This window comes from Astatotilapia calliptera, chromosome 4 (genome assembly GCF_900246225.1).
Source record: "Astatotilapia calliptera chromosome 4, fAstCal1.2, whole genome shotgun sequence".
Lineage (NCBI taxonomy): Eukaryota > Metazoa > Chordata > Actinopteri > Cichliformes > Cichlidae > Astatotilapia > Astatotilapia calliptera.
Window position 1 is genome coordinate 12,792,762 of NC_039305.1, and position 22,224 is coordinate 12,814,985.

A 22,224-nucleotide genomic window follows, 5' to 3' on the forward strand; every position below is an offset into this window, starting at 1 on the left:
GGCAGCCAATGCAAGCTAGCTAGAACAGGAGTAATAGGGCAAAATTTCCTGGTACCAGTCAAGAGGCGGGCTGCTTCATTTTGGTCTGTTTGTAGTCTAAGAAGAAGAGAAGAGGGAAGACCGTAGTACAAGGAATTACAATAATCCAACCTGGAGGTCACAAACGTTATCTTAGTGAACTTCTCAAATCACATACTCCTGCTAGAACACTTAGATCCGCCACTCAACTACTTCTGACCCAACCCAGATCTCGGCTGAAGTCCCTGGGTGACCGTGCGTTTGCTCTGGCTGCCCCGGTACTGTGGAATACCCTTCCTCTCGACCTCCACGCATCTGATTCCATTGCACTGTTCAAATCACGACTAAAAACCCACTTATTCAATCTTGCCTTTCCCTCTAGTTAATATTTCTTTTATGATTTTATATTATGCACTTTTATGCTCATTTAACTTCTTGTTTGCTCTGTACCTGTTGCTTTCCTATGTATCAGTGACAGCTACCTGTTTGCATACCTAGTACTTGCTTTGGTCCTATTTCTATTATCTTCCTTCTATTCTCTATGCTACTTGTTAAGCACCTTGGCATACCCTTGGTTTTTAAGTGTGCTTTATAAATAAAGTTTATTATTATTAATACAAAGCTTTCACCATCCCTGAAAACCAAGTTATCAAAATATTCAGTTTGAAGTAATTTGATTGAAAACATTAATCCAGGAAAGTATTCAGGAAAGTAATCACTCTAGAGTTGTGACTGACAAAAGAGCTCGTTTAAAGAGTTTTGATGAGATTTGACCCAATGTGAGAAAAACTGAAATAAACACTGAATTACTTTTTTGTGACTAATTTTAACATTTATCACTGAACATATAAATAAGCGAGGAATTTCAATATGTGCACATTCATCTGCAATAACACAAATGATTATACACAAAATGCTAACAAACACACAAATGTGTATGCTGCTGTATGTGATTTGCTTTAATTACATAAATTTGATGTATACTAGTCTATAGTGTTAAAACTGTTACATTCCAGCTGCAGTACATGTGGCAATAATCAGACTAAAAGGATAGTGTTTGTTACACAATGAGGTTGTGTAAAATAGATACATGTAAATGAAGAACTGTCAAGAAAACATTTTTATATATAAACTGAAAATGCACTTAAATTTTAGTTGAAAATCGATCATAAACACACTTGGGTAGAAAGAAAATGGAACGTGTGGGCATAAGGACATCAGTTATAAATATTTGTTTCTTTTACATTAACTGTTCGAGAACATTATTTTACGACAGACATGAGCATGAATGATGAATATGAATCCAAAACATTGTGAAACAATGTGAACAACAATGACAAACTGCTCATAAATCATTTGATCTATGAATGAAAGTAGTTTTGTTGAACCACCTCCTCCTTTGGTTTCCTCTGTCTTTATAAGCTCCAGTATCTCTTCTCACAATCTCACTCACATCTCAGCTGAACAGTAAAGATCATTTACACCTCACACTGACAACATGCTGTGGACCCTCTGCACTCTCATCACTGCTCTAACATGTAAGATCTTCTTCTCATTCCTATTTTTTATTCCATATTTAGAGCTAAAATTTATCTTCAGTTTTTTTCTGTGTTTCCTGGCAGATGTTGATGCAGTGATCGTGTTGACCCAAACACCTGCTGTCCACACAGTTTCTCCAGGTCTAGAAGTTGTTCTCAACTGTAACATAGAGAGATATGATGGGAATTCTGTTAGCTGGTATAAACAAGTTCCTGGAACGGTTCCTCAGTATGTTCTAAGATTTCATTATTTAGTTAGCTCACCCAGCTTTGGAACAGAATTCTCCTCAGACAGGTTCAACTCTAAATCCTCATCAAACATTGATTACCAGTTCATTATCAAGCGAGCAGAGACAGGAGACTCTGCAGTGTATTACTGTCAGACATATGATGACTCTGCTTCTGCGTACGTATCACAGTGATTCAGGCTGTGATAAAAACCTCCTCATTAGTACTTCTGCTTTTTGAGAAACTTTTACATGCAGAAAAAAGACCCATCAAGAAAACTCAGTCAAACTCACCACCTTCACATAACATGTTGATAAACACTCAATTTTTCAGTTTTTAATGCTTTTTAATCTTTGTTATTATGAGCATAAAGAACAAAGCACTGAAATATGTACATCTTATTTACTCACATCAGCCCAAATGATCATTTAAACCAAACTATCCAACATACAGTATTATATGTTGCTGTTTTTAATAAATTTTATAGACTCTACTCACATGTCTAACTGTTACATTCCAACTGCAGTTTAACTTATTGTTTAAAACAAAGTGTTGTTAACATGCAGTTAAACAAAAATACAAAGGCATACTGAAGATAGTTTAGAACATCTAGGACATCTTCATTTACATTTAGTTTGTACTGATCACAAACATATTTATAAGGCGGAAAGAAAATGTAGAAAGGTGAGGTAAAGAACACTAGTAAATGTTTGATACTTTTACAACCACTTTTCAAGAACATTATTTTTGTCAGACATGGTGATTAAACATGACTTTGGTAATCCTGATGGTGTGATTTGTTGTAGTTATTGTATTATTATTGTATATATTTGAGCTAGTCAGTTTGAGCTAGATCAAATGATGAAGCTCAAACTGACTGACATAATACTCATGGGAAGGAAATAAACAGTATCTACTCAGTGTTTTCTTCTTCCTGGAATTCTGTCAAGAATACTTGAATGTCACATTTAGTTAAGCAGGACTCAGAGCTGTGCAGTCAAAAGGGGTTTTATTTACAACACCAGGTGAGTTATTTACATATATACGGGAATAATGCAAAGAAGGTTCCAGGGATTCGAAGAGAAGGTCGGGGAAAACTCACTCACGCTACTCTTTGTTTCAGTCCATAACAGGAAACACACTCAGTCCAATTCCACACTGTTACTCACTCTCACTCATGCTTATCCATGTCAGGTCCAAGGGAAACAAGCAAGGATCCAGGAAGATCTATACAAGGAGACGGAGACAGACGTTAGAAGAAATACCAGGGAACACAGGGAAGTACACTAGAGAGAGCCGGGCCTACACTAAAGGAGGTACAACGAGGAACTTAGGAGGAACGGCACTCCAACAAGGCCTTCAGTACTGCCTGGATCGATTAGCAGTGACGAGCAACAGGTGAGTAGCACGTGGGTGTAGAAGCCAAGAGGACACAGGAAACCAGACGACGACCTGGCAGAAAAGGTGAGGACAGCACCTTGGAGCAGCAAAAGGAGCACCATGAAACTTTAATGAATTTTATGTATTTTCACTTAAATAATTAGTACAATTGCCCATAAATTACCAAATGATGATCTGTAAATGTTCTTGAAAGTGACTGTTTACACTACACAGTTATGTCATAAATACATTTCTTGTATTTTCCTGCTCTATTAGCTGGTCCAAAGGCTATGTGCAAATAGAAATTATAAAAAATAAGACTTTTATTTGCAAAAGCAAACAGATAGCAATAGTATGTTCCCCTAACATCACATGCTTTGTTATTGATGACTAATGAATAAAAAGAACAACAAAGAATACAATACTAATTTAGAATTATTTTACAACAAACGAATGCCAACAAATTGAATAACAAAAGCACAATAAACATTCAACTTATTTGAAATGAATAAGACTTTGACATAAATACCAATTTTTGGTTCACAAATACACAAACACACACACACACAAATATATATGACCTGAGGACTATTACTCTCAGTGGTGGTCGTTGTTACAAACAGATTCAGTATTCATCAGTGTGTAATTAGAAACACATTTATAAGGCAGAAAGAAAGACTGTCACCAAAATCTTCTTGAGAGGCAGCTCTGATTAATGCTGGCCAATAACGAGGACTTCATGAAATCTTGCACAAAACAAGTGACATGAAGGAATAAGAGAGACAGAGAGAGACGGTATTTAAAACACTTTAACATTGTTTAAAATGAACAGATTGATGAAGAGAATGAGATGTTGACAGTACAAGTTGGTCTCTACAGGATGTTTCAGTTCCTCTCCCCTCATCAGTGACAGTCAGGAGGTTTTTGTACAGCCATGTATACAAACTGAATCACTGTGGTATTCGGACAAGGCACCAAGCTGATTGTGACAAGTAAGTGCTGTTTAACGGATCATAAAACAAGAGAGATTTTGCAAAAATCTGCTGATGACTAAGTCAAAATGTTTCTTGTTCAACATCATCTTTTGTGATTTTGTGCAATCAAAAAACTGAAAAGGTGTCAAACCAAATTTGTATATTTTTATATAAATGTTCACTGAGAATGATGTGAAATATGATATTGTTCGTTCTTATTATTCTCATAATGTTTTAATTTATATTTGGGTTGGCATTTCAAAAACATAGGCCTGTTTTCTCTTTCTTCAATAGCAGTTAACAGTGTTACTAAAGTTGAAAATTAATTTTAAGTGATTAGAACCTGGCCGTACCATTTTTTTTAAAGAAAGAAAAATGCTCACATGTTATGCAGAAACCAGAATTAAATTCATGACATCTTACATGAAAAGTTAAAGAGTAGCTAATCATATTTTATTTTGGGAAAACTTAAAAATAAATTCAATTGCTATGTTGGGTTATGTCTGTATATTTTTGCAAATAACAGTATAGTAGTATTGTTTTCTTCTAATTTCATAACAAATATTATGTTAATTCCATATTGACTCTTATTGATGTCTTGATTTTTTTTGTTTTCATTATTTTATTTCATTTCCTTTGATTTTTCCTGAACATCTTTCATGTATTTTCAGGCTCCAGCCTCCCTCCTCCTGTCCTGACAGTCTTCCCTCCGTCCAGTGCTGAGCTCCAGTCCGACACAGCTTCTCTGGTCTGTCTGTCCAGTCAGTCTGTGCCTTTTGCAGATGTGAGCTGGTTGGCTGGTGGGAGTCCAGTGAGCAGTGGGATCTCTACCAGCACTGCTGTTCAGAGACCAGACCAGACTTACCAAATCAGCAGCTCTCTGACTATCCAGACATCAGACTGGAACATGGATAAGGTTTATACATGTAAAGTGTCTTTGGCCTCACAGACTTCAGAGAAAACCATCAAGAAGTCAGAATGTCCCACTGAATAGTCGAGGACCAGAATGTGCATTTGAAATTGACTTGTCTACTGCTGTTTGCTAAAATATATTCATGTTGGAAATCTGAATAAGGCATAAGATTTACACCATGAGTATATTTTCTTGTCATTACTGCATAGTTTTAGGAATTCATGTTTTGCTGTCTTTTTCCTTATTTTAATAAAATGCAGTTTAAAATATTCATACATGAATTTTTTTTTAAATTTTACATAAAAAACGTTAATTAAAGTGTTGTTCATTTAAACTGTACTCATACTTCTTTCTTTCTTGCTTTTGTTGTTTTCATCTTATTTTTGCCAGAAAAGTCTTAAGTATGTGTTGTTTGTCACAGCGTAATGTACAATCGCTGCACACCAGTGAGCAGTGCTTCCTAAGTTTAGATAAACATACAAAAGGTCACAGTGACACTAAGATGACATGTTGTTTCTACCCTGCATTAATTTGCATCCTCAGTCAGTGAACCATCACCTTTCTCTCTCTTCTCTTCTTTCCCCGGATGCACCTGCATGAGTTCATCTATTATTTATAGATATATGTAAATGAAGAACTGTCAGCTTTCTGTTTTAACTAGTCAGTTTTCACAGCCGTAGTCATCAAGTAATATTTTTATTTTTTCTCGTTAAATATAAAACGGAGTAGAAGAGCTTCAGCTGTGCACACCATCTTTTTTTCAATCATGACCCAATATATCATATTATTATTTTAACATGCATTTAACATGCTCTAAATTACATTTAATAATAAGACAGAATTAAACAAAAATTAATCACCAATTCTAAGATCTGACTAGAGATACTGTTAGTATTAGTGGTCACTCATATTTCCAGGAGGTGTTCATCAGGTTGCAATAATATCTTTCACAGTCAAAACCCTCCAACAGATTTTTCAGATTTTTCTCAAATAAAAAATGGCTTACTTGCTTTTTTTTTAAGAACAAGGGGAAGCATATTAAAAGACCTGTACCACAGCGCTTTACTTTGTGTCAAAGACCTCTTTACTAAGCAGCCTTAGGTCCACTTGCTGACTGTGTATAAGTTTGCAGTGTGTACTGGATAAACTGGATAAACTCCCATTTTTGTAATTATTCAGTTTAATTTCTGCTGTTACTGATAGATAGATAGACAGACACTTTACAATTATGATAAATATTACAATTAAACCTACAGTTTAATGTAATATTTAGGGGAAGGGAGACATCAGTAACACCCAAATTCTAAATAAAAAAATAAGTTAGCCTCCACTCAAGACAATATCACAAAGTATGCAGGTTTACCCATGGATCTACTCCTCCCCCTTTGTGAGTGTGGACGCTTCATCTCTTTGCTCTCTAAATGCTTTGCTTCTTTTATTGATTTTTACCGATTTTTATGCTGATTTTTTCCCTTTTTTCCATATGAGCTTACCTGCGATAGACTTTGTGAAAGTAGACTTTGTGCACTATTATAAATCCTCAAGCGATAATCCCCCTTTGGACTGTCTTGGTGCAAAACCAAGACATAAATCATGTCTCCTGGAAGGGGGAGGACGTACCACAGGCAGGGCACAGCGAGCTGAAATCTCTGAAACCGACTGGCCTTCACTTCCTATGAGACAGAGAAGCTCTTCTACCCCTGTACACGAGAGGAAACAGGACTGGACAACCGTGAATAGGAAGGTTAACAACAAACCTTCAAAACAACTGAATGTGAAACTGCAGAACAGATTTGCTCCACTATCAAAGGACCCTGGATCTATATTGGACAACCATCCATCTAAAAGTAGCGAAGTAAGGCCTGAAAATCCACGGGGAAAGCTAAAGGCTAGGCCTGAAACGCTGACTGTGGGTGACTCTGCCGTAAAGGATGTACAAAGCATGTGCGGTAAGAACACTAAAGTCCTCTGCTTTCCTAACGATATGGTCAACATCCTGAAGGAGAGAATTCTTCAAATTGCAGATGAATATCCAACTGTGACAAACATTGTCCTGCATACAGGGTCAAACGATGTGTCCAAACAACAATCGGAGGTTCTGAAACGGGACTTTATTGGATTATTAAACACTGTAAACTCTCTGAATGCAGCTGTATTCATCAGTGGGCCTGTACCGCCGGTCAGAGGAGGAGACGAGAGATTCAGCAGGCTGTTTACACTGAATAAATGGCTTATATCAGCATGTGCTGACCACTCAGTGCATTTTATCAACAACTTTAATATTTTTTGGGAACGCAGGCATCTGTTTAAAGCAAATGGATTTAATTTTAACAAGTCAGGGGTGAAACTGTTCACCTCCAACTTGTTTTATTCCATACGTCATCCATCTGTGCTTGGAGCCAAGGCTGAGATAAACAAGGAGTTATCTCATAAAGAGGAACAAACAGTACTCCAAGAACAGACAAAGCCCAGCAGAAACCTTGAGGAGGAGCTCCATCTGCCCCCACCCAGGAAGAGCCTCAGAAAGGAGAGACATCTGAGGCAAGAAGAGGCAAGAAGAGGGGTCCCTATTTGCCTCCAACTCTCTCAACAACACCAACGACCAGGACCAGGATCTTCCCCAGTCCCCCAAACCCCTGACAGGCCATCACCCCCATCACCCTCCTCTCCCTCCCTTTCTCCCTCCTCCCCACACCTGAAATTCACTGAAGAGATGATGGAGCGGGTCAATGCTGGGCTCAGATCTACCCCCCGGCCCAATCCCTCTTTGTCCCCCATAAACCCCCCACCAAAGCAGCCAAAGGTTCGCCACCGAGCCCCACCCTCAACAGAGCAATCGAAGTCACATTGCCCAGCCTCGCCCCCCTTAGTTCCTCCTTACCACCTTCATGCTTTGTCTCCGCAGTCTGATGTGTGATGTGTGGAGGGTCCGGGCTGCGAGGATTATGGCAGTGGTGACTTTTCCCAGGAGAAGCTGGGACCCTGTTTACTAGGTTTTAAAATTTCTGTACTTTTAGGTGACAGAAGGAGACATGTGGCCTGGTCAAAACACAGAGAGCTGCACTCTAAAAGATCTTTAAATATAGTAAACATACCTTGTGTGCCACAGACTGCTCCCAAACACGAGGGGACAAGTAATGCCTCTAAAACACTTAAGTTGGCTTTATTAAACGTTAGATCTTTAGCTGGGAAAACATTTTTAATTAATGATTTAATCACTGAGCACAGCCTTGATTTTATGTTTTTAACTGAAACTTGGTTGGACCAAAGTAACAGTGGAGCTGTTCTCATCGAGATGACCCCTCCTAACTACAGTTTTATCAGTGAGGCCAGGGTGAGCAGGAGAGGAGGAGGGGTTGCTGTCTTATTTAATGAATCATTTCAATGTAAGCAGCTATCTCCTGGAAGTTTTCAGTCTTTTGAATATGTGGCTTTACAGCTGAAGGCCCCATCCAAAGTTGTGTTTCTTAATGTTTACAGGCCTCCCAAATACTGCACAGACTTTTTTTAATGACCTCAGTGAACTGCTGTCTGTGATCTGTGTTGATTTCGACTGTGTAATTATTGTTGGGGATTTTAACATCCATGTGGACAACCCTCAGGACAAAGGGACTAAAGACCTGAGTAACACTCTGGGCAACTTTGGGCTGACTCAGCATGTAACAGAGGCCACACATAATAGAGGACACACTCTCGACCTACTGATCTCCAAGAGCCTGAGCATTTCAAACATTACTGTGTCTGATGTGGGCTTATCTGATCATTACTGTGTTTTCTTTGAAAGTAAAATCTCAGCCCACACAAATATATCAACAGCAGTGATCACAAAACGGTGTATAACTGAAAACAGTAGTGAGATCTTTAACCAGGTCTTCCCATTAACACCTGACCTGTCCAAAGGTTCAGTCAATGAGCTCGTCAATAGCTTTAATGCAAAAATGTTAAATGTAATGGATACTATTGCCCCCATTAAGGTGAAGGTTATCTCTGGAAGGAAAAAGTCTCCATGGAGAAACTCCACACTAGTGAAAAATGAAAAAAGAGAGTGTAGGAAAGCTGAGCGCAGATGGAGAAAAACAAACCTCCAGGTTCATTATGACATCTATAAAGAGAAACTTCACAATTATAATTTACAACTGGGGAGTGCAAGAAGGTCCTACTTCTCTGACATCATCACTAAAAACAGCCATAATGCTCGGGTCTTATTTTCTACAGTTGACAGGCTAACAAACCCTCCTGTGCCAGTGGCAGCTGAACTTCATTCAACCATGGCCTGCAATGACTTTGCCAAATTCTTCACAGACAAAATCCAAAAGATTAGACAAGCAGTTAGTACATCAACAGCAGATCCAGGATATGTACTGTGTCCACCGAAAAAATGTTTAAACACCATCAAACAGTTTCACCCGATTAACAGCAAAGACCTGGACGACATCTTAGGTCAACTGAACTCCTCCTCTTGCTGTTTAGATGTCCTGCCAACAAGTTTTTTCAAAAAGGTCTCAAAGACTTTAGAGTCAGACCTGTTACAGATCGTCAACTTTTCCTTAATGTCAGGTGTGTTTCCAGAACCACTAAAAACTGCTGTAATCAAACCTATACTGAAAAAGGACAATCTTGACAAGACACAAATGAAAAACTACAGGCCGATCTCAAATCTCCCATTTTTAAGTAAGATCATTGAAAAAGCAGTTTCTCAACAGCTCAATTACTTCTTAAAACAGAATAACTGCTACGATGCCTTCCAGTCAGGTTTTAGACAGAACCACAGCACTGAAACCGCTCTGACAAAAGTGTTTAATGACATATGTCTGAACACAGACAGTGGAAAAATGTCAGTCCTAGTTTTACTGGATCTCAGTGCAGCATTTGATACAGTTGACCACAACATCTTACTCAAATGACTGGAGAACTGGGCAGGTCTTTCAGGAACTGTACTAAACTGGTTCAAAACATACTTAGAAAACAGGAAATACTTTGTATCAATAGGTAACTTCACATCTGAGCAGACAAGTATCACATGTGGAGTTCCCCAAGGTTCCATCTTGGGACCCCCTCTGTTTAACATTTACATGCTCCCACTGGCACAGATTATAAAGAACAACAAAATAAACTACCACAGCTATGCAGATGACACACAAATATATATCACAATGTCACCAGGAGACCGAGGCCCTGTACAGGCTCTTGGTAAATGCATTGAGGAAATTAATGACTGGTTGTGCCACAATTTTCTCCAACTAAACAAAAACAAAACTGAAGTAATAGTCTTTGGCGCCAAAGAAAAACGATTACAGGTCACCAGAGAACTTCAATCTATACATCTAAAAACCACAAACCAGGCGAGAAATTTGGGTCTTGGACAGACCTAAACTTAGAAAAACACATTAAGACAATAACAAAGTCAGCTTACTATCACCTCAAGAATATTTCAAGGATAAAAGATCTGATGTCTCAACAGGACCTGGAAAAACTAGTCCATGCATTCATTTTTAGTAGGCTTGATTACTGTAACAGCATCTTTACAGGTCTACCTAAAAAATCAGTCAGACAACTACAGCTCATTCAGAACTCTGCTGCTCGAGTCCTCACTAAGACCAAAAAAGTGGACCACATCAGTCCAGCTCTGAGGTCTTTACACTGGCTGCCTGTCCGTCAGAGGATAGACTTTAAAGTTCTGATGCTGGCCTATAAAGCTCTGAATGGTTTAGGACCAAAATACATCAGTGACCTCCTGACCCAGTATGAACCTTCCAGATCCCTCAGGTCATCTGGATCCGGTCTTTTATCAGTTCCCAGAGTCAGAACCAGACACGGAGAAGCTGCATTCAGCTTTTATGCTCCTTATATCTGGAACAAACTCCCAGAAAGCCTCAGATCAGCTGAAACACTCAGTTTATTTAAATCCAGGTTGAAGACTCACCTATTCTCAGCTGCATTTGAATAAAGCACCAAATCCACACTTTTAAGCTTAAATTTCAAAACTTACACTAACTACTGATCTTATCTATTTCTGATTTTATCTGTTTTGATGTCATGGTCCTGGGTCTTTTGACCCAGCGTTTTAAGTTTGAGTTTATTTTGTTCATTAGGTTATCTAAGTTCATTTGGTTATTAGACTCCTTGTGTTTTCTTCCCCTGTATTTAAGCTTCCCCTCACCCTTCGTGTTTCATGCTGCGTGTCTTATGTTATCAAGTTTGTATTATTATGCCTAAGTGTTTCTAGTTATTATTTTCCCCTCGTGTTTCCAACCATGTTAAATCTCCCCTGCTCTTCATGCGTTTCATGTCTGTGTCTTACGTTGTCAAGTTCGGGTTGTCATGTCTATGTCTCATTATGTTTCCTGTTTTATTGTGAAGAGGTCTGGTGTTCTGTGTTCATCATGTTCAGTTTTACTCTCCCACTGTGACGTCATTATGTTCATGTGTGCCAGCTGTTTCCTCATGTGTCTCCACTTCCCCCTAATCACCTCCTGTGTATTTAAGTCCTCTGTTTTCAGTGCGTGATGGTCAGGTTGTCTGTTGTCCACGCCATGTTTCCTATGCCATGCTTCCAAGTTTCTTGTCTAGGTTTTTCTTATTGTTTGTTTAGATTTCCCAGTTTAGGTTTGTGTTAATTTTGCTTCAGTTTGCCTTGCCCTTTGTTTGTACCTTTTTTTTTCCAGCCATATTAAACGGCTCGCTTTTTGTTAACATTCAAGTTTTGTTCCCTGTTCCTTGGAGTCTGCATTTTGGGTCCTTTTTCAATTCATACAGTCTGCCCTCGCCAGACTGTGACATTTGATTTTATATACTGTTTTGTTTGTTTGTTAAGCTTAAATTTCAAAACTTTAACTACTGATTTTATCTACTGTTCTGATTTTATCTGTTTTGATTTTATATACTGTTTTGTTTGTTTGTTAAGTGGGTTTAGAGCTCTGGGTAGCTCCCCAGCTGGGTCTAGACTGGGTCTAGAGAGTATTTTAAATTCAGGGAATTTAAAATAGAAAGTAGCTCGTCCACAGAAGGACTGGTAGCTCCCCTTTCGATAAGGGTTCAGATCGCGCGAACAGGTGTGGGATTAGAGCTCTGGGTAGCTCCACAACTGGGTCTAGACTGGGTCTAGAGAGTATTTTAAATTCAGGGAATTTAAAATAGAAAGTAGCTCGTCCACAGAAGGACTGGTAGCTCCCCTTTCGATAAGGGTTCAGATCGCGCGAACAGGTGTGGGATTAGAGCTCTGGGTAGCTCCCCAACTGGGTCTAGACTGGGTCTAGAGAGAATTTTAAATTCAGGGAATTTAAAAATAGAAAGTAGCTCGTCCACAGAAGGACTGGTAGCTCCCCTTACGATAAGGGTTCAGATCGCGCGAACAGGTGTGAAATGTGTGTTTAGTTAGTTAGTTTGTTTGTTTTAATCAATTTTAAATCATGCTTTTTATTTGTTTTTGTTTCTAATGTCTCTGTAAAGCACTTTGAATCACCTTGTTGTTGAATTGTGCTATACAAATAAATTTGCCTTGCCTTGCCTTACCCAAAGCTCCTCCTTCTGTCAGTCACTCAGTTTCAGTGACATATTTAATGGTTCACACCTCCTCTCATCATCCTACAGAGGCAGTGAAATTTCTTTCCAAGTTACAAGTCCATTCTCAGCACACGGTGACAACATGCTGGTGACTCTCTGTGCTCTCATCACTGCTCTGACATGTATAGATCCTCATTTATACTTCAGATTAGTTGTTATTTGTTGGATTGATATTTCAGTGGGTTTCTCTTCTTATCATTTGCAGGTGTGAGTGGTGTGACGGTGCTGACACAGAAACCTGTTTTATCAGTGAGCAAAGGAGAGGCAGTCACTATGGACTGTAACCTGGGGACTGTTACTAATAGTGAGGCGCGCTGGTATAAACAGATTCCAGAAGGAGTTCCTCAGTATGTGCTGAGGATGTATCATACCTGGAGTTCTCCAAGCTATGGTTCTGGGTTCTCTGCTCCAAAATTTACATCCACTCATCAGTCAACATCAGATTATCATTTGATCATCAAGAATGTGGAGGAGGGAGACTCTGCAGTCTATTACTGTCAGACATGGGACAGCTCTGTTAATGAGTTCGTATCACAGTGATTTACACTGTGACAAAAACATTCTTGTATTTATACCCTCTGTTAATTATGTGTAACAAGGAGAAATGAAACAGGGGGAAAGTTTTGAACATATGAAGAAAATGAGGTGCAAAAAATGCATGGAAAGTCATATCTATGAGTAATTTGAACGTAATCCTGCCACTTTGTGCATTCCCAACTGACGGTCTAGAAAAAGGTGTCTAATTTACCAAGCTGTGAAACAAGAAACATCTCATGATGGTAAAACCACTGAGCTCTCTCACAATGCTTGCAACCTTATTGTTGCGAAACATACTGACAGCATTGGCACAGTTGGCGTCATAATCTGGAAGTGGAAAGACAATCATTTCGCCATAACCGGTGACAACCAGGTGGTCCCTGAAAGAGTTCAGACAGAGTGAAAAGAATCCAAGGACCATCTGTAGAGAGCTACAGAAAGAAAAGAAAACAATCAGTAATGCACTCAATTTTTCAAACTATAGCCTGTATGCAAAAATTCACTGCTGAAGAAAAATCATGTTGAAGTGCATTTAAAGTTTGCTGAACAACATTTAGACATGCCTGAGAGATCACCATACTGGGAGATATACAGTCTTGTCAGATGAGATACAAATTTTCATAAAATGTAATTCTTCGGATGGCACAATAGACACCATGCTTGGAAGCCAAAAGCCACTGCAAATCACCTCCAACACAGTGAAGATTGGAGGTGGAAACATCATTGTGTGGTGCTGTTTTTCAGCATACAGCTCTGGCATATGTCATATAACTGAAGGAAGGATGAGTGGAAAATGCACAAAGACAATCTTGATAAAAAAATATGCTGCCATCTGTCAGGACATTGAAGATGAAGAGCGTGGACATTTCAGCAAGACAATTATACTAAATGCAGCCAAGGAAACTCACAACTGGTTTCAGAGAAGGAAGATAAAGTTTCTACAATGGCCCAGGTAATCATCTGACCTGATGACCTGAAAATCTGCACAATCTAAAATAGTTTCAAGTTGTCGTATGTACAGGAGACATGAATCCGTTATATTAAAATTGTGCGAAAAGGTGTTAAACCAAATGTGTATATTTTTATATAAATGTTGTTCACTAAAATGATGTGAAATATGTTGTTGATCACTCTTATTGTTTTCATAATATTTTAATTTGTGTTGAGGTTGGCATAAATTAAAATAAGATAGGTAGGCCTGTTTTATATTTCTTCAATAGTAGTTAACAGCAGCGGTCCCCAACCCCCGGGCCTCGGACCGGTACTGGTCCGTAAGTCGTTTGGTACCGGGCCGCGAGAGTTGAGGCTCAGGTGTGAAATGTATGGTTTTCAGGGTTTTTATCGGTTTTCAGCGTTATTTTGTTATCGTTTTTATAGTTTACTCGGTTTTCCTGGGTCTTTTCACGTGTGTTATGAATAAATCTTTTTTTCGGTACTGGTACTAGTTTTATTTTGTTGTATTTATCCACGACACCTTAAAGGCCGGTCCGTGAAAATATTGTCGGGCATAAACCGGTCCGTGGCGCAAAAAAGGTTGGGGACCACTGGTTAACAGTGTTACTAAAGTTAAAAGTAAACTTTAAAACTTTAAAAGTAATAAGAAACTGGCCTAACATTTTTTTTTTAAAAGAAAGAAAATTACTCATCACCTTTAAACTTCTCCCTCTCTTCCTGCCCAGCATGCACCTGCAGGTCTTAGTGTCTCATTCATAACCTCACGTTATCAGTTCTCTGTCAAATAAACTGATCGTACAATATGAACTGCTTACTGAAAATGTTTCAGTTGCTGTCATTTGGTCATTCAGAAACTGTTTTATTTTGGTCAAACAAAACTTTATGTATTGTCAAGAAAGTCTAAATAAAGTCTGTACTTATTTTTATTTTTTTATTTTTTCAAAAAAAAAAAAAAAATCAAACATGGAGAGCTTCTGGCTGTGGTAGCATGTCACCAAATGTTTTCACAGAAAAAAGTCAGACAAAAAATGTGTCTCCAAAATTCTGAAATACAGAGAGCACGCCTACACAGTGCTGAAGCTGAAATTTTGCACTTGTTAAAGGCTCTTTGGAATATAATTAAAAATAATCAAATTTAAATATGATCAATCAGAAATGTTCTCTCTTTTTAAATGTATCTATTAGTTTTTATTTAGCAAGTTTTAATTTTGATCAAACTGATTGTTCGTGACAAGGTAACTTACAAGAATTGAATTTCCTGGAGGAACCCATCTGAGGGATAAAGTTTCAGCTAATCTAAGAAGAGCATCTCCTCCAGCTCTCATACTGTAATGTAACCGCTGTGTGGCAGGCAGGTATTGGACCCAAATGCAGGGCACAGGAGACTGAAAATGCTGCACTCAAACAAAATACAAAACAAAGAGTGGCCAGGAACAAAGAAACCAACACTAGGAAAACAAAGAGCAGGAAAATGTGCCACCATTAGGGATTGAAAGTTTTCTGCTTTTTATTTGTTATTTTTGAAAGTTTTGACATAATTATATTAATTTTATCCTACAGTTTCTTTTAACTGCTGCATCTTAATGGTTTATCACAATGTGGGAATTTCAAGCTGGAAACTGGTTTCAAAAATCATGATAAACTGTTTTTATACATCACATTTATAAACAGGCCATTCTCATTTACAGACATTTAGTTACTTAATTAGATGATTTGTGCAAAGCCAGGCGTGTCAGAGAATAAAATACAGAGTTGAAGTTGAAATTCTAAACTTCATGTTGCTTCAGAAAATGTAAATCTAATTGTAATTTTTTAAACAAAATACAAGTTAAAGTATAAAATATAACAAACCAAAATCCTGCCACATTTAGGATATGGAGAAAGTCACCATTCCAAAATACAAAACAAACAAACAAATTTATTAAAAAGAATGGAAAATGATGATGTTGCCAAAGGTAAATGCACAAGACATTACCAACACCAATAATAATAATATTAATAGCACAGACAAGAGAAAGTAAAAAAATCAAATGCTCCTCCTCCTGTTAGTTGTATTAAATAGCTCTTCCACCATCATCTCTCCACTCAGTTCTTAGCCCACACTGACAACATGCTGGTGACTCTCTGTGCTCTCATCACTACTCTAACATGTAAAGTGTCTTGAATATACTGAAGAAAAGACTTCATGTTAGAGTTAAATGTCAGTGTGTTTGTCTTAACTCCATGTGTTCTGGTTGTTTGCAGGTGTGAGTGGTGTGACAGTGCTGACACAGAAACCTGTTTTATCAGTGAGGAAAGGAGAGACAGCCACCATGGACTGTAACCTGGGGACTGTTACTAACTATGCTGCTGCCTGGTATAAACAGATTCCAGGAGGAAGTCCTCAGTACGTGCTGAGGATGTATCATAGCTGGGGTTCTCCAGAATATGGCTCTGGGTTCTCTGCTCCTAAATTCACATCCACTCATCAGTCAACAACAGATTATCGTTTGATCATCAACAATGTGGAGGAGGGAGACTCTGCAGTCTATTACTGTCAGACATGGGACGGCTCTGCTAACAGTGGGGTATCACAGTGATTCACACTGTGACAAAAACCTCCTCACTGATACTTCTGCTTTTTGATGCTCTTTCACATGCTGAAAAAAAGACACATCCGAGAAACACACTGAAATCCCACCACCTTCAAATACTGTGTTATTTGTTTTGTTTTTTTAAATTAATTTTAATATTCATCATTGAAAATATGAATAAAGCAAGCAGAGGAATATAGAGATATTATTCAGCCAAAACATGTCAGAAGTGGACTAATACTGTATATAACTAAAAGTTATCTATAAGTAATAGAAATTTAGTAAACACCAGTCTCAGCTCTTAAATAGTGATGACTATACATCAGGCAGAAATAAATATAAAACGAGAAGAAAACGTGTGATGTGTGAGGATAAGGGCATTTGCATTTAAACTGCTCTGAATTTGTTGAGACTTGTTCTACCTCATGTTCTTATAGCGTTGGAGAGGGAGATGCTTGCAGGATCCTCTGGGGGCGCTGACGACGCACACGTGGTGAGGGCTGTGTCAGCACCTGTGGAACAGATGGAGATGCCAGCGGGCCTGTGCAGTTTGGTGCAGACAGCTTCGCTGCAGTCGCCTTCCCCTCGGGCTGGCCCACACCGCCGACCTCAGAGCTGCTGGGGATGTGGACAAGTCGGACACCTCATCAGGCAGTGCCCCAAGCTTGCAGCGGTTCAGGGAAACGCCCACGGGCCCGTGTAGGCGGGAGTACACGGGCCTGGGAGAACGACATCCCCACACCACCGCCACCTCCACCCGGTGCGGCCATCACTGTGGGCTGGACCCAGGTTGGCGGCTTTTGCCATGTTCCAGTGACGATTGCGGGGGTGTCCTGTACGGCCCTGCTGGACACGGGATCCAATGCAACGCTGGTCCGACCCGATATTGTCCCAACCGGAGCTGCTGTACAACCGACTAACGTGCAACTTAAGACTGTGACCGGTGATCTGGCCCCAATGAGAGGGAAGGGAGTGTTCCAGTTCAAGGTGGGGGACCTCGGTGTGTCTTATGCTGCCTGGGTGGCTGACGTGCAGGACGCCTGCATCCTTGGGCTGGATTTTTTACGAGCCATTGGTGGTGTACTGGACTTAGGCAAAGGCCTCCTCGTACTCCCTGATGGGAAGAAGGTGCCGCTTATTCCTCCCCCGGTCTGCACAGCATCTGCCGCGGCGTCCACCTCCACCGCAGAGACCCCTGCAGACCCGCCAGCAGAACAGCGAGCGGAGGAGGAGGAGGAGGAGAGGCTCTCAGCAGTGAGGAGTATCTGGTCAAAGAACTGTGAGGGGCTGACTCCACAGCAGCAAGAGAGTCTATGGCAGGTACTAAAAGAGTTTAGTGACATTTTTGCCCTGAAAGAAAGTGATGTTGGCTTGACACACTTGGTAGAGCACGTCATTGAGACCGGGGATGCCCAGCCTATTAAAGTGCGCCCCCGCCGCCTGCCCCTGGCTCATCAGGAGGCTGCAGACAGGGAGCTGTGTGAAATGATGAAGGCGGGCATCATAGAACCATCTGATAGCCCGTGGGCCTCCGCGGTGGTGATGGTGCCTAAGAAAAAAAGTCCTAGGATGCGTTTCTGTGTGGACTACAGACCACTCAACAAAGTGACGAAGAAAGACTCTTACCCCCTTCCCAGGATTGATGAGTCCCTCGACTTAGTAGCCGGGTCCTCCTGGTTTTCCACCCTGGACCTGCGGAGTGGCTACTGGCAGGTGCCACTGTCCCCGGAATCCAGACCGAAGACAGCCTTCTGCACTAACAGGGGACTATGGCAGTTCAAAGTCCTGAGTTTTGGCCTTTGCAACGCTCCTACGACCTTCGAGAGGCTCATGGACAGTGTGCTGGCTGGCGTCCCACGGCAACGGTGTCTGGTTTACCTGGATGATCTTCTAGTGCACGGGAGCTCCTTTGATGCTGCCCTGGATGCCCTGAGACAAGTGTTGGAGAGGGTGGCGGCTACAGGCCTGAAGCTGCATCCCGACAAGTGCCACTTCATGAGGAGGGAGGTGGAGTTTCTGGGCCACAAGCTGGGTCGTGAGGGCATCAGCACTTTGGAGGAAAAAATTCACACCATTACCGAGTGGCCCACACCAGCAGACCAGAAACAGCTCAAAAGCTTCCTAGGACTGGCGTCTTATTACAGGAGGTTTGTGAAGGGCTTTTCCTCCATAGCCGCACCACTCTTCCACCTGCTGCAGAAGGACCGTGACTTCATCTGGACCCAGGACTGTCAGCAGGCGTTCGACACCCTCCGCAGATCGCTGACAGAGTCCCCAGTCCTTGCCCCCCCTGACCCCGCCCTGCCTTTTGTCCTGGACACTGACGCAAGTAATGTGGGGCTGGGAGCGGTGTTGTCGCAGGTTGGACCGGAAGGGGAGAAGGTGGTGGCGTACTTCAGCCGGGTCCTGAACAGGAGCGAGCGGCGCTACTGTGTCACACGACGAGAGCTGTTGGCTGTGGTGGCGGGGGTGAGACACTTTAAATACTACCTGTGCGGCACAGCATTTGTTGTCAGAACTGATCATGCTGCCCTTCAGTGGCTGATGTCTTTCAGGGAGCCAGAGGGACAGGTGGCTCGCTGGCTGGAGGAGCTCCAAGCCTTCAATTTCACCGTGGAGCACAGAGCAGGGACGCACCATTCTAACGCAGACGCCCTCTCTCGCCGCCCATGTGCTGCAGCTGGCTGCCGTTACTGTGAGAAGCGAGAGGAAATAGAGCGGGAACTCACGACAATAGACGGAGCAGCACAGCTCGCCTGCAGGGTTCTTCTGGTGGTGGATGCAGCGGAGTGGAGGGCACGGCAGGAACAAGACACAGACCTGCTGCCAGTCCTGCAGTGGCTGGAGAAGGGGGAGCAACCCCTTTGGGATGAGGTCACTGGGTTTTCCATCTGTACCAGGGGGCTGTGGGCCAAGTTTGCAGCTCTCAGGCTGAAGGAGGGGGTGTTGGAGCGTGCCTGGAAGGATCCTGCCACGGGGGAGGAGAGGTGGCAGGTTGTGGTGCCAAGGTCGCTGAGGTCAGCTGTGCTGGGAGCCTGCCATGGGAGCACTGGCTCTGGCCACTTTGGGGTCTCCAAGACTCTTCGCCGCCTCCGCCAGGGCTATTACTGGGGTCAACAGCGGAGGGATGTGGAGGACTTTTGCCGCAGCTGTGATGCATGTTCCTCACACAAAGGGCCACAAGACCAGTCCCGGGCTCAGCTTCAGCAGCAACCAGCAGGAGCCCCAATGGAGCGAGTAGCTGTGGACGTCATGGGCCCATTTCCTCGCACAGACAGAGGAAACCGCTATGTTCTTGTGGCCATGGACTATTTTACCAAGTGGCCGGAAGCATACGCCATCCCAGATCAGGAGGCTGAGACGGTCGCTGATGTATTAGTGGAGGGGATGTTCAGCCGCTTTGGAACAGCAGAGACCCTCCACAGTGACCAGGGGCGTAACTTTGAGTCCAAGGTATTTGTTGCCATGTGTGAACGCCTTGGGACTAAGAAAACCCGCACCACCCCACTTCACCCCAAAAGCGATGGGCTGGTGGAAAGGTTTAACAGGACGCTGGCCCAGCAGCTAGCCATCCTTACCTCAGAACACCAACGGGACTGGGATTACCATCTTCCCCTTACCCTCATGGCCTACAGGTCGGCAGTGCAGGACTCCACCCAATGTACGCCTGCCCTGCTCATGTTAGGGAGAGAGCTGAGAACTCCTGCAGAGTTGGCTTTTGGGAAACCCCCGGACGCGCCAGAGGCACCACCGGGCCGGGACTACGCAAGGAAGCTGCAGGACCGGCTGGATTCTGCACATTCCTACGCCCGAGAGCAGCTGGCGAAGGCAGGCCTGCGCCAAAAGAGGAATTACGACATCACCACTAAAGGGAGGCACTTCCGTGCTGGGGAGCTGGTGTGGGTCTACAGCCCAAAGAGGAAGAAGGGACGGTGTCCTAAACTGGATAGCAGCTGGGTGGGGCCTTGCAGCGTCCTAGAGCGAGTGGGGGAGGTTGTTTACAGGGTGCAGTTGCCTCCTAGGGGGAGGATAGTAGCGCTGCACAGAGACCGGATGGCCCCCTACAGAGGACAGTCCCTCCCCTCCTTTCCAGAGGGACGTGTACAGAGCGTCCATGACCCTGCTCAGAGGGGCCCCGACCGGGGCTGCGTTCCCCCCCCTCGGACTCTTGACCCCAAAGCCCCGAAGCTCCGCGTCCTCCTCAGGGGCTCAGGAGGTCAAGGAGGGAACGTAGGCTACCGCCCCGCCTCAGAGACTGTGTCGTTCCCTCGGGGACGAGGAACTTATTGCTGGGGGGGCAGTGTAACGATGGTTAAGTGTTACTGGACAGTGACATGTTGGTTTTCTCTGCACACTGTTGTTGTTCCTTTAAGATTCATGTTTGGTTGGGCTGCAGGAAGTAGTGAGGGTGGTGTACAGGAAGGGGTGGTGGGACCTGGTTGTTCTGTGTGTGTGCCAGGCTGAAGAGAGGTGTAGTTCGAGAGCGCTTCCCCCTGAGTTAACAACCCGCTGGCTTATGTGCCGAATAAACGGACAAACTGAGACCCCAACCGTCTGGTTCTTGTGAACGTTACAATATATTAGACTTAATAGTTACTATATACAGTAATGGACTTCTATTCATTTTACATCAAAATAAAATAGAAAGAAAAGTATGTCTTTGTGCTCCCCTTTTCCCTGTTAATGCCCTATCGCGCCCCCCCCCCCCCCCCCCCCCCCCGGCTAAACTTTGCTAGATCCGCCCCTGCAGAGTTACCAGCGTCAGCTACGTAGAAAAAGATCCTGGTGTAGAAAGAAATATTAAATAAATTCTAACAACAGCTTATCAAGCTTAAACGTGCTGCTGTTGTTCAGCCGCTGGTTTCCTCTTTCTGGTGCAAAGTGGGCCAAAAACAAACAAGAGAGACGGACTCGCGACAGAAAAGCCGATCAGCTGATCATTAAGCAGTTTCATGATTGAAGTAGCAGCAAGAAGAGGCAGTCGCTCCATATATCGTTTGTTAAGCTTAACGCAGGAATGCTTTACAAACATTCAGAGATGGACTTACACACTTGCTTTACTTCTCTCGGGGATAACTTTGTCGGAGATGAAATGCCGGGTTGCTAGCGAAGCTCCACATGCTATCCAGACCACCGACAGGTCCCGCATGCCACAGCCGCTCTATCACGTGATGCATACTGCTCCGACGTGCTAACGTTCTGAGGCGAGTTACGGCGTGTTGCAAGTTTTGTGAGGTGCTTTCGTGATATTTAATGGATCGGATTAAATTTTTTATTTTTCTCCGATATCCGATCCAGTAATTTAGGTCAGTATCGGACCGATACCGATACGTAATATCGGATCGGTCCATCTCTAATACTTACATATCTATATTATTGCTAATATATATTGTAATATGTCTATATCACTGAAGCATTTCTGGATGGATGCAAACTGCATTTCGTTGCCCTGTACCTGTGCATGTGCAATGACAATAAAGTTGAATTCTATTCTATTCATTCATGTTTTTGTGTGTGTTTCCTGGCAGATGTTGATGCAGTGATCG

The 22,224-nt window shown here is 42.2% G+C and overlaps 1 protein-coding gene across 1 annotated transcript; it reads left to right on the forward strand.

Moving 5' to 3' along the window:
• Positions 1-1,452: 1,452 nt before the first annotated feature.
• On the forward strand, positions 1,453-5,252 carry LOC113020016 (immunoglobulin lambda-1 light chain-like). The gene is made up of 4 exons (XM_026163685.1): positions 1,453-1,556; positions 1,641-1,961; positions 4,118-4,156; positions 4,810-5,252. The coding sequence occupies exons 1-4, from the start codon at positions 1,517-1,519 to the stop codon at positions 5,130-5,132; spliced, it is 723 nt and encodes a 240-aa protein (XP_026019470.1). The 5' UTR covers positions 1,453-1,516; the 3' UTR covers positions 5,133-5,252.
• Positions 5,253-22,224: the final 16,972 nt, after the last annotated feature.